This window comes from Cuculus canorus, chromosome 8, assembly GCF_017976375.1.
Source record: "Cuculus canorus isolate bCucCan1 chromosome 8, bCucCan1.pri, whole genome shotgun sequence".
In the NCBI taxonomy this organism is placed as follows: domain Eukaryota; kingdom Metazoa; phylum Chordata; class Aves; order Cuculiformes; family Cuculidae; genus Cuculus; species Cuculus canorus.
This window is the reverse complement of record NC_071408.1, coordinates 13019643-13032758: the sequence shown is the minus strand read 5'-3', so window position 1 is coordinate 13032758 and position 13116 is coordinate 13019643. Positions and strand designations below refer to the sequence as shown.

The 13116-nt window shown below is 41.4% G+C and overlaps 1 protein-coding gene across 2 annotated transcripts in view; it reads left to right on the top strand.

Annotated features, from left to right (window-relative positions):
• The window catches only part of MTA1 (metastasis associated 1), an 85199-nt gene that overhangs the window by 27532 nt on the left and 44551 nt on the right, over positions 1-13116 (top strand). For both annotated transcript variants that reach the window (XM_054073806.1, XM_054073805.1), the window contains exons 4-9: positions 32-158; positions 333-396; positions 5490-5607; positions 7135-7237; positions 10583-10682; positions 11944-12135. In XM_054073806.1, the coding sequence (XP_053929781.1) occupies positions 32-158; positions 333-396; positions 5490-5607; positions 7135-7237; positions 10583-10682; positions 11944-12135 (704 nt within the window). The remainder of the gene's footprint in view (positions 1-31; positions 159-332; positions 397-5489; positions 5608-7134; positions 7238-10582; positions 10683-11943; positions 12136-13116) is intronic.

The window sequence follows — 13116 nt, the reverse complement described above, 5'->3', positions numbered from 1 at the left end:
CTGCTCTTAATGATGATTTTTGTCTCTTTAGGAGAAATGGAAGAGGAGATGGAAAATCCCGAAATGGTTGATTTACCAGAAAAACAGAAGCATCAGCTACGACATCGTGAGTTGTTTCTCTCACGACAGCTGGAATCTCTGCCAGCCACACACATTAGGTAATGACTTTTTTCTTGCAGGGCTTTTTGTTCAAAATCCAAATGGCATTGTTTTTATTCTCATGTTCTTCAATGTAAGGTTAAATTCCGCATACAACCTCAATAATTCCGTCTTGTGAGCCATATGAGCATTTAGGGTGTTTTTTTTATAAAATGTGCTTCTCTTTTTTTCAGGGGCAAATGCAGCGTTACTCTGTTAAATGAGACAGAATCCCTTAAATCGTATCTGGAACGGGAGGTATGAACCTATTTTGTGAATTGTGAAGCTTGAACAGTTTATTCTGGCACAATTTAGGATTGGTGGCTTTTCACAAGTTCTCTAAGGAGAGGGTAGTTCTTCTATTTCTACAACTACTGTGTGGGCGTTGACAGTGGGGAACTTCAGGATCTGTACAGTTTTCATTTTCATGTAAAGCCTCATGGATCCAGAGGCCAGAGCTGCTGCTTATGTCCTTGTGACAGTGAGCTGCTGCCTCTCCTTCAGTAAAGAGAGCCCTTCTTGCTCATCAGCCTGGCAGTCTGAAAGTTCAAACCTGGAGGCTTATGCCCTGGGCAAGTCAGTGGAGAGAGAGGAAGCCAGCAAGCTGTATTTCTGTGTATTTGCTTCATCCTGAAATCTTACAGATTTATTTTGGTATGGTATAGGCTTGATCTTGCCTCAGATCTCTGAGGAGCTTAGTTCCCTGTTTATTGTGTTCACTGTTGTTTACCTGTAGTCTTCATATGCCACCATGGATACTTACCTCCTTGCAAAACTGCTTGTCAGTTAACTTCTGAGTCCTGCAGAGGTTTTCACAATCAGGCTATTTAAAGGTACCTCAGACTGAACATTTGAAATGTTGTATTGCACAGCTAATCACTATTCAGAATATAAAGCTTGGGGTTTACTTTCTCATGTGTCATGTTTATCACAATTGTAATTCTTTTAAATGTATTTATATATCTCTAATTGTGGCTAGACCTGTGGCTGCCAGCAAGATTAGTCAGTCTTGGAAGCTGACAGTCTGGGAGCTTTACTTCGGGAGATTAGCTGACATTTTCAGTATATTATTATTTGAATATATCTGCAAGCATTACATTAGTGTTTTAAAATATTAAAATGTTATGCAAGAGAGGAAATCTTGTATTTAAAACCAGTAGGGTAATGGTCATTACTGGCCTTTCAGAAGCAAGGAAAAACAGGTAATTTCTTGCAAGGAGTGTACGATGTCTGTCTCATAGTTGGGCCTTTTTTAAAAAAAAATGCTTTTTTAACTTTCTTTAGTATTTATTTAAGCATAAGATTAATTTTAATCTGATGCTCTAACAGAATTTTAAACAAAGCACAGGGATTAAATAGTTGGGTTTCTATTTGGAATGTAAAACCAAAAACACGTCAAGTCTGCTCAGAGCTGCCAAATGGCAATACATCAAACCAGGGCCATTGTGTTCAGAAATGCTTGTTACTAGCTTGCAGCCTAGGGTATGCCAGCTTGAAAGCAAAAGTTAAACTGAAAGTAGTTTCGATTTAGTAGTAGTATTTCTCAAAATTGCTCCCAACACATCTTTATTATCACTAGCGTTACATGTTAGTACACAGAGATAGAGCATGGAACTTGGAGATTGCACAGAATGAGAGAATTCCTTGGATGTATCCTGTCACTTAGCATGGTATTTTGATGTGTTGCAAACTAACTTGGACAGATGGTAAAGAAATTAAAGTTCAGGAACAAAAATGTACTTGGGTGGAGGGTAAAGAGATAAAGAAAAGGAGATAGTTGTTGCCGGGTGGATTCATAGCACTGGCTGATATTGTTTTGAACTCTTCCTCCACTGCACTCCTGTTCTTAATCTGTTCTTTGATTTCAAAATGTTTAGTTTTGTTTTGTTTTAACATGGCTTCTGTCAATAAAGCCTAAGCAGTTCTAGGGATTCTGTCATCTGGTTTCTTGTGTGCTTATAACCACTAAAAGTAGGTTTTTTAGCCCAACACTGTCTGTCTTGAAGCAGGTTAAATATACAGACAGAAATTTTTAGGGAGATTGTAAACATAACAAGATTATGTTTGTGTTATCTCTGTTTTCCTCCTTCCACCGTCTCCATGTCATTGTCCACAGGAAGATAGCTCTGTTCGTTTTGGACAGGGAGCTGAATGAGACCAGCAGTGACTTTTGTACTGTCTGCAAAATTGTGTTTGTAGCAGGAATGAGGAATAGGAGGAAAATATAAAGAAGCTGATTTCCTGTACATTCTGAATTTCCAAGGAAATGAAGAGAAAGGCATAGCCAGCTATGGCAAAAACATTAGATACACAAAGCTTTATGTGAATTTTGCCTGCTGGGTAGATGCCTGGCTTTTTGGTACCTTTTGGTACCCTTTTAAAAGTAAAATGCTGTATAGTTAAAATATATTCCTCCTTCACCTGGGCTGAGTTCATGAAAGTAAGTTTGCAAGCTGTAATGAACTAACCACTGTTTCTAAACTGTACTTTCACCTTGAGCCTGTTTTCTTTTTACAGTTCTTCTGCAGTTTCTTAGTGGCTTTGGTTCTTGGCTGTAGCTCTGGGCAGCTGAGGGGCTTGGGCTAGGCAGCTCTCAGCACATACATCTGTATAATATTTTGGAGAACCAGAAAGTCATGTTAATTTTAACTCTTGGCAGGTTATTTTAATTTCCAAACACGTTGGGTGTTTTCCGGGGTCTGGAATTGAAAGAAAACCCATTTTCTCCTCTGCTGCTAACTCCACATACAGAATTTTGACAGCTAAAATGATCATGGAGGATTTTGAAGAGCTGTATTATTTGGTTGTGAATATCACTCTTGTGAAACCCTTCTGAAAAATCATTATCACCTAGTGGTGATCAAGAATTCACAGGCACTTTGGGATATCATGGGAGCTGCTATATGCCATAGATTGTAGTTTGCATGGCATTAAACTGGCATTTATTAATGTTTTCAGAAACCTCACCCAGTTTGCATGAGATGAATTTCATGTTTGTATGGACAAAGATGGTAGTGGTATCACATTATATTTGGGGATTACAGTCTCTTGTATGCACACTAAACTTCCATTGTTTCTCTGTTGAGGACGCTCTGGTTGGAGAGAAGAGACCAGAGGCATTCAGTTCTTTCGTTGAAGCGGCTTGATCTGAGCCAAAATTGGACAAAATTGTGAAAAGCTGGCCTGAGAGTGGCAAAGAAGGATGGAGTTTACATTGTAGAGAAAATCCATAGTGGTTATCTATAAAAGAGAAGCAACAAAGCATCTAACAATCAAATACCGTGGGAGAAAATCGTTCCACTCGGCGACTTTCCCTGGCCAAGAAAGACTGTGTTAAGAAATCGCCTGTAAAACTGACCTTCCTTGGGCCCACTGTGTTAGCATGCTACAGAGTTTTCTTTGCGTATTTGCTGGGCAATGTGCCTGATAAACATTAATGTTGCACTGTGTATGCTTTGTCTTATGGTTAGGTGTTTTGGAGCTGGGACAAATAAAACACCATATTTATGACATGGAAGCTTGCAAGACAAAAGCTTATCCTATGTTTATTTATGCAAAAATACATCCTTAAAATACAGTGATGTCTTGAACTTTGTGTGTGCCAAGGAGCAAGAGATGCAGATTTCTTTACACAGCTATAGTATAAATGAGATTTTGTATACTCTGAAGCTCCCTTCTGTTGGTGGGTTGGTGCAGATGACCCTGGTGCCCATGGGAGAAGGAGTCAATTCTTTCAGTTATCATCCATTGAGAATGCAATCAAATCCTCCCACCCAACCCCAGACAGCCCTTGCAGCTGACTTACCTGGCTGATGAAGCAGCATTTTGCCAAGCGTTAGCTATGACTTTTATCCTGTTACCATGACATAACATGAGATTGTTCCTGGCTGCAGGGTTCATGCTTTCACAGTGGGGAAATGGTATATTTTCTGCTGGAGGAGAGCAGTGCGAGTCCTGTCCTGCCTCTTGTGCTGTGCTGTACAAGTGATGGGGTTTGTGCAGTAGCTTTCTTGGGTAGCAAAGCAGGTTTGGCTGGCTTGCTTGGCCGTTTTCTGGCTTTTTTCCTCCCTTTTGTAGATGTTGATCTCTTCCCAGAAAAATGCTATTCTTTATTAAAACTGGAGTAGAAAATGTGGAGTTACCAAGTTTAACACACTTTCTGTAATTGGATGCTGGATGCGTTACACATGTAAATAATACACAGGAGACCATAACTCTTGCATCAGTGTATGTGTAATGCTAAGGGCTGGGGAACAGAACTGGTGCGTACCATTGAAGCCCAAGCATGCAGAGTTTCTGCCATGTTAATGGGGAAACTTGCAGTGATTCTTTTTTTTGGGGGTTTTGTATGACAGATCAGGAGACTTTTCTTCCCTTGCTGCATCTTCATGAGGATGAACAGGGCTTGAAACTGATGCTAGTTGAAAATGAGCCAGAAACATGAGATGCGAAAAATGACGCATCACACATCCTGTGTTTCTCTTCAGAAACACTTTTGTGTCCTGGTGGCGGAGGTGCTGTGGACTGAGGTTACAAAAGGTCTGTTGTTTCATGCCCTAGCAGAACTCTTTTCCTGCCCCATAGTCCACACTCTGCTTTGGAGCGTACCTGGTCAGTGAAGTGTCACTCAGTAGCTACAGCCAAGTTCTTAGCCACGGAGAAAAGTTTAATTATATTGTGCAGTTTTGGGTAGCTAAAATTGTGGCTGTTTTCTTTCTCCACCCTGGCAGGACATGCTTATTCTGGTACGAATTCTTACTTTACTTTTAAATCCCCTCAGTGGATCATTGGTGAGACCACTTCCTGAGTGCTGTGTCCAGCTTTGGGCCTCCCAGCATGAGGGACACGTTGATGTACTGAAGTGGAGTAAGCCTGGTGGAGAGCACAGAGGTTGCTTGGGACTTTATGCCATTATGTGGTGTTTTGTTGGCATAGCTGTAATGCATTGAAGTTATTTGTACCAATATTTTTGTGCTGATAAGTCACTAGCATCTAGTTACTGCTCTTTGGGTATATGGGAAAGTGCAATTTGTGTTCTGAAATGGCTGAACTGAGGATTATCTCTTGGCCCTTCCGACCCCTGCTTCTGCAAGAGTAGCTGTGTTCACTTCAGCTGCAAAGACGGCGTATCCAGGGAATGGGTGATTTTAAGGAGAGCCCTTACACTTACAGAAGAAAGTGGCATTATTTAACATAGCAGTTTAGAACAGATGGTTCATGTATTGTTTGTTCACCCAATTTTAAAATCTATATGTGGGTAGTAAACCAAAACTTGAAATGGGAAAGCTTGCTAGTATGTATGCAAAGCTGAAAGTAAATAATAATACTGCTTGCTCTTGTTTTATTTCTAGGATTTCTTCTTCTATTCGCTAGTATATGATCCTCAACAAAAGACCCTACTTGCTGATAAAGGAGAGATTCGAGTTGGAAACAGATACCAGGCAGATATAACAGACTTATTAAAAGAGGGTAATTTCCATTATTTATTTAAATTGCCAAAAGATAATGTCAGATATGGCCACCTTTAAGTGCAAGGCCTGAACGGGTGTGGGATATGGAGGTTTCTGCTTCCAGGTTATGCATACAACGATGGCCTTGTTTGTTGGTGACTGAAGCTGTTTCACTGAACACTGTTAGTTATGTCTCAAACCAGTCTTTAAATGGGCATTTCTCCAAATCATAAAGTTGTTGAAACAAGTAGAATTAATTGGCTCTCTTGGAGCTTGCACTTTTTTTTACGGAGACATTTCAGCATTTCCATGGGAAGCAAATTTCCATCATGTCTGTAAAGCCTGTTGTGTTTTTAATCAAACCTCACTTCCTTAGAAGAACCCTTCCCGAATTATTACCAGTTAGATGCTGTCTCCCCTCATCAATTTGCCCATTATTTCCGGGTGCCATTTCGTTGGAGCCCTCTCCCTGTCTGAATTGCTGTCTGCAGACTGGACTTTTCGCCTGCAAAACATGTTGTGAGACCTGAGCCTGCCTCCACTGTGTCATGGACCACTACGACCAGGAGGACCCTGGCACAAAGCAAAAGGGAGGAGTTGCAATAACCAATGCTAGTTACTAAATAGCAACTAACTTTAGATGTGGCTTTGCACTGTCCTACAGATCCAGAATTGAGTGGAAAAACTAAGAGCGATGGGAACAGTGGAATTCAATTGCTCCTTTCCAAGACCCATGTAATGCACAGGGGAAGATCTGTTGCTCCTCCTAGGAGAGTGGGGTTTGTGACTCGTGTTGGAGGCATCTTTACCAGATTGTATGGGCAGACATGTGAGAGCAGTGAGGTGCTTCTGTCTTTGCCAAGAGCTTTGCTGATACTGTGAGTCTGTCAGGCAAACAAATTGGTTAGGACCTTTGTTTAATTTGTGTGTGAAACTGGTACTTATTCAGCAGCTAGGCAAGCCACCTAAGCAAGGATGAACTACTTTGGAAGGCATTCTCTTTCCTTAGCAGGCCAGTGCTGGGCTTCAGAGAGGGATGGTCTCCAGATATTTTACAGGGAGCAGAAAAAATTAAAAAAAAAGAAAGACTTTTCAGTAGCTCTTGTATTTTGGTTTGTGTTGAATGCCATGATTTCCTCCTTAGAAAGCAAATGATGCAAGTCAAACCAGCTGCCTTTTGCCTGCTCAGAGCAGCTGGGAGTATGTCTGTTTTCCACAAGTCCTGCAGGTTAAAGGAGAGAGGAGAATGTGGGGAGAGGGGCTGAAGAGAGGCTCTCCCGCGTAGCTGGGAGAAGCTGTTTCACATTGTGCGTGTTCTTTGAAACCAGTTCTTCCAAACCTAATTGCCCAGTTTGGACATGCTGTGTTGCCATGTGTGTCAAGCTGAGATTGTTGCAGGCAAATGGGTGAATTACATTTTCACGATGCCCTGTTAGAGTAATTGAGATGGTTAGCAGTTAAATTATGGTGGGATAAAAAAAAATTTGGAACATTCTTTTATTTAAAAATGCTCACACTGAACATTTCTAACTTTTTTTTCAACCAGGTGAGGATGACGGGAGAGATCAGTCAAAACTTGAAACAAAAGTTTGGGAAGCCTTTAACCCACTAGTTGACAAGCAGATAGACCAGTTCCTGGTGGTAGCACGGTAAGGGCTGTTTACCTCTCCTTTGAATAAATAAATATTAATGACTCTGCCAAGCACTTTCTGTGATTTTTTTTTCCTTACTAGTATGGATGCTGGTTTTGGTTGCCTGATTCACTTGCTCAGTTTTGAAGTGATGGATGTTTTGCATGCCTTCCTGGGAACTGCGTGACTTTTGTGAATCTGAGTAGCTGTTCCTACTTACAGTTAGGCACTTTCATAAAGGAGAAGCAAATGCCATGTAAAAACTATCCTGTAGTTCATGAGGTTTTTCAAATACTTTGGCCAGCATGTGGAAGGCTCGGTGAACTAAACTCTTGACAGTTCAATATTCTGTCAGTTTTCTCCCTATTTCAAATCCAATGACGTTTTAACATCTGTTAATAGTTTGCTAAGAAGTCTGGTAAAGGATTTGGATGGAGCAGGGTAGGCATAATAAAGTAAAATTGGCAAATCTGTACAAACGGTGCTGTGCTTTTATTTAAGCCCAAAGCAATCTGTGATTAACTTTTGCTTTTTAATATATTGAACTTTTTCATTGATACGCATTTTTATGAACAGAACCTTGTACCCATTGTTAGACTGTCATAGTAACTGGCGACTGAATAATTCTAAAAAAAAATCAAAGGAAAAAAGCAATACTCTCCAAATGCTCTGTCTTTTAGGTAAGTTTGTATGAAAGCGTGGAAGGAAGTTGATGTGAGTAAAGGGACAGTTGGACCTGTTGATGTTTTTAGTCAATGGAGGAAATTATCATTGGATATGGGTAGGAAGGGGGTGAGATTTATGACGTGCTAGTAGTATTTGGTTTGGTAACCTTGAGAGTTCTGCATGTTGGCCATGGAACCCAATAGACATGGCCTCTGACTTGCTGGGCAGCCTGCTTCAGTTGAAGCAAGCCCAGAAAACTGAGTTAGGCCTACATTTCAGATACTCTGTTAAATTGGGCCCTGGTTCTTGGTTTTTCCCCTCTTGAGTTACGATGCTTCGAATTCCCTTCTGAGCTTTCCCCAGTATGGCAGTGCTGTTCCTCTTGTGAGGTAAGTTCATGGCTTGCTCCCCAGAGAGGCGGTGCTAGAGCTTGTATGTGAGAACGTGCACAGACAGGATCCTCCAGTTCTGATTGAAGTTGCTGGATGATGCTATGAAGGTCTGCTTTTATGAAACAGCAGTATATATTTTCTGTGTTGAATGATAGAAGGTCAGGGAAATACTGTGTGTGTGTGTCTTGTGTGTGTGATAAAATAATTCAGGTAAATGAAGGAGATGGTGAGATGTAGCACTGTGAGTACTCAGGATGAGAAATGTTTATATTCAGAAATACACATCCAAGGTGATTTTTCTGTGTATTTTGAAGATAAAACTTACCTCTATTATGAACTTTGGCTAAATTTTTTTAAATGGCTGATCTGAAATGCAGCCTTTAGAAGCCTCTGTGTGGCTGCTTGGGCTTTGTGGGCAAGTCCAGCAACAGGGAACTAGGAGTGAAACTAGGTTGGTTTAAGATTAAAAATGATAACTGCAGTCCAGATTGAAGAAAATCTTGTGGTTCTGACTCCATTAATACATTTTTGTCTTTGGTTAAATTATGCTTTTTGTGGTACAGACTTCTTTAAAGTTCATGAAGTTCGTAGTGTTCTGGCTACACTGAAGGATTGCCGTAAGATGTAGGCTCTTCACAGCACTGCTTAGACAATATGTTGCTGTTTCCCTTGACTGGTGCCAACAGTAAAGTCAAACTGGCCGAACTAAGTGACTTATGTAGAACAGATTACTTCTACTTGATGGGATGGACATGGAGAAATGGCTGAAAGTGGGGAGGGCACTGTCTCCACCAGCGATGCAGAACAAGCAGATGAAGGAGCGATGGGGAAAGCTGGGATATCTGCAGCAAAGGGTATTCCTGCTTCTTAAGGGACCCTTCTTGAGAAGGCTGTGGTTTCACAGTTGCTTCTAATGAAGTGAAGTACAGCAGACCTCCGAAAAGCTAAGAACTTTGTTTTGTGGGTTAGTTTTCAGCAGAGCAGATTCACATGGCCAGCCAGCCACACGATGCTCTGGTGTCAGCATCAGGAAGAAGCAGCAGGAAGTGAATGGGTAGAAGTACCCCAGCAGGTGGAGTTTGCACGTGGTTGGCTTAGAGTGACTGCAGAGCTGCATTTTGATTGCAGTTTCTACCTTGTGTAGGCTTTTGGTGGCAAAGCTGGTTTTAGTAATGCTTTCTGGGTGTTCAGCACTGCCCACTAGGTTTGCTGATACAGCTGCTTGAAGGTGTGTGCTGTAATGAGAACCACTGAAAAGATCCACGTGAAAATGTCTAGAGTCGGCAAAGTGATCCAGCTTATGATTAAATACCACACACACAAGTATCAGTTCAGCTAAAGCTGGGCATGGGACAATGACTGGGAAACTGGGGAGAGGGCGAAGCGTGATTTGCCACAGAAACCTGGGTGGGGAGGCTGGTTTGAATTTATGCCAAAATTAGGTATTTGATCACAACTAATGCTTAAGCATTTACCTTTCCTGTTCCTGTGCTGCAAGGCAGTAGTTTGTTCTCCTGTGTGGCCAACTAGTTTAGGGCAGTGATCTGAGTGGAGGAAAAAAGCCCACCTTTTGTTGTTGTAGTTGCTCAGAAGAGTTCGGTTAACTGTGTTGGAGCACAAGTGTTTTACCCATGTTGTGTAGCAAGCAGCATGGAGTGTAGGAATAACTAGAACTGATGTTTCCTGTTCAATGCTTTGTCCGACTAATTTCCTTAGGGATAAAATGAGGAGTGTAGGGATTGTGCTCTCACAAGCAGGTAGGGTTGGCATTGGGAAGTATTGAAGAATTGCTGTATTTTTATTTAAATGTTATACTATATTATGTTGTAAAAGAAACATTTTTTTCAATATTCCTGAAACTTTTAGAAGAAATGCTTGTACTACTGCACTTTTTTCCTGTCTGGCCTCCTCATCTGTCTCTGCACCCTTGGACAATGCAGTGCTGCTCTTGCTGTTGTGGGAGAAGTTTTGGCCATTGATAAAGCTTGCTTGTGCTCAGTTTCTGTAAAAGCTTAATTCTGTTGAGAGATGGGAATAAGAAAGTAGTTCAGAACTCCCTGTTTGCGATCCTTGAGTCTTTCCTTATTTTCCTTCCTGTGCCTAAGCGTCATACAAATTAAGTGGAGTAAAAGCATTCATCATGACAAGCCACATCTGAAGAGACCAATCTCTGACTCAGAACTAGCACCAAACCATCTGATCTTGTTACTGAGATATAGTCTGCTGTTATCAAAATGTGTTCGTCGGGTGTTTATATTTATGATGTTTTGCATGCAAAGTTAATACTCTGTTTAATTTCTTTCAGGTCTGTTGGTACGTTTGCCCGAGCACTAGACTGCAGTAGTTCTGTTAGACAGCCAAGTTTGCACATGAGTGCTGCGGCAGCCTCGAGGGACATCACGCTGGTAAGTATTTTAAAAGGACTTTAACTTTTTGAGTAAGTTTTTGAGAGATGCAAAATATTCACCTTGGCACTAACAGTTGGTGAAGAGAGCATGGGTAGGAGGGTTAGTAATTGTGGCCTGCTGTCGTAAGGAGATCCTGCCTTTGTAACGGATCGCTTTAATTTACATATGAAGTAATGTTTTCTGACCTTGTGCCTCCTCGTGATCCATCATGGATAACTGAGATACTCTTTGTTTTGTTTTATTAAAATGCTTTTTGAAGCACTTCCTTCAAGCAGCCTAGTAGCTATCTAAAAAGAATGCAAATGATTACCTGCCCATCTGCAGTGTTCTAATGGGCAAGAATTGCCACTCTTTCATCACTTCTCCAATTACCAGGCTTGTCACTGGTGATCTTGGGCAAGATTGTCTGGGGGGAGAGCTTGTGGTCAGATAGAAATTTTCAGTTGATCAGTGCTTCTCTTTGAGAAGCTTCTTTTTAGAGTACCTAAGGAGTGGTGATGTCGTTAGTATCATAAATGATTCTGAGGAGACAGAGGAAAGAGAAATTTTGAACGTCTACATTAGAGAAAGTTTAATGAAAATTGGAATTAAATCTATGAAGTCTCCAGAGAATGGTTATCAGTGCCTCACTTCTTACTGGAATAATATATGATGTCATATATAGAACGTGTTCTAGTACGAGAACACTGTGGCTTAATTATTGCACGTGCACAAAACTGGTATGATGAAAGGCAAATATCATCCTGATCAAAAGTACAGAAGCCAAGAAATAAAGCCAAGCTTTTATTTAGTAACACCAGTTTGTCCCTCATGACTTGTTCTCAGCTCTGGTAAATCAAAAGTTGCAGACGCTCATAGCTCAGCTTTCTGAGCAGTAGTTGCTCTTGGGAGTAATACCTTTTTCCTGCCTTAGCTTTTAATATGTGACTTGACTTGAAACTCTTTGGGATTTGTGGACTTTAGAGGGAGTCTGTGTATGTGTTCCTGCTCTTAAATATTTTTCTTATGTGCAATTTTTGTGGGTTATTTTACAAAGCAAGTGCCTGGCTAAGTTTGTTAGAAAATATGCACTCGCACCTCTGCCTTCGTGCCCCACCTGTGAATGGTACCTAACAGGGCTGCTCAGTCCTGGGGTGGGTGGGGCTCTATCCTGTGAAGATTCTCAGCAGTAGTGCTACTGTAGTGGTGCTGCTGAATAAAGTTTTGGGTCTGTGGTTGTTTGTCCTGACATGTACCTTTCTCTTTCACAACCATGTAGTTCCATGCTATGGACACTTTGCACAAAAATGTCTATGACATTTCCAAGGCAATCTCTGCGCTTGTGCCACAAGGAGGGCCAGTCCTGTGCAGAGATGAGATGGAGGAGTGGTTCTTGTCTTCAGAGGCAAATCTCTTTGAGGAAGCACTAGAAAAATATGGAAAAGATTTCACTGACATTCAGCAAGATTTTGTAAGTATATAAATAAGGGCCCACATGGTGACCAGTTCCAATCTGGAACAGAGCTTGTTTACAGCCTGACTGCAGCGTGGTGTTTTATTTTTTGTTTTGGCTTTGAACTGGAGCACATGTCTTCCTGTAAATTGGGGAAAGGCAGACCTCATACTGATTACAGGCCTGCTATACGGTCAGAATTTCAAATCACAAATGATAGCTTTTCCTTTAGAGACGTTATTTTAAAATCATCTCCTCCACTACGGCTGAGGGAGAGTTAGGGAGGGTTTTGCGACAGCCTGGCTGCCATGGATTAATTTGTGTTTGAAGGAGAAGTACTGGGCCTTCTGAAACATGAAAATATGGTCACTTTTATAATGCTTTTTCAGAAAGAGCCCTTTGGAAGATTTAAAAAGGCATCTTGGGTATGCAAAGGAAGTGTCCTGTAGTTTTGCCAAAGCTCCAACCTAGGTGCTGAGCCTGCAGATTGAATGGAGCATTTTATGGAGAGCCAAGTTTCACTCTTGCCGTTCGAGTCCTCTGGAACAAAACAAGTACTTTTGGCATTCCTTGTCCTGTGCTCTGATTTTTTAGACAGAAGGACTTGGAAAAAGCACCATGCTCTCTGTGGTCAGGAGAGCATTAAAGCTCCTATTGGTATCCTTGTGCTTCTTGCACGGAAAACAAGGCTGACATGGAACAGTTCTGTTAGTAGTTACTATTATTTTGTTTTTGCTGGGCCAGCTCCGTAGAACCTGAGCAAATTAGAGCTGTGGTGCCATAATTGTAGCCCTTGCTCGATCCTGTGGGCTTCCTTCCACATTGCATCCCTCTTGAGTGGTTTCCTGTAGAGCCAGTGTGATATAAGCTCTGCTTCTACCCAGGAACTACAGGCCTGTCAGTCTGACCTCAGTGCTGGGGAAAGTCATGGAACAGGTGATCTTGAGTGCTATCATGAAGCACATGCAAGACAACTGGGTGATCAGGCCCAGTCAACAT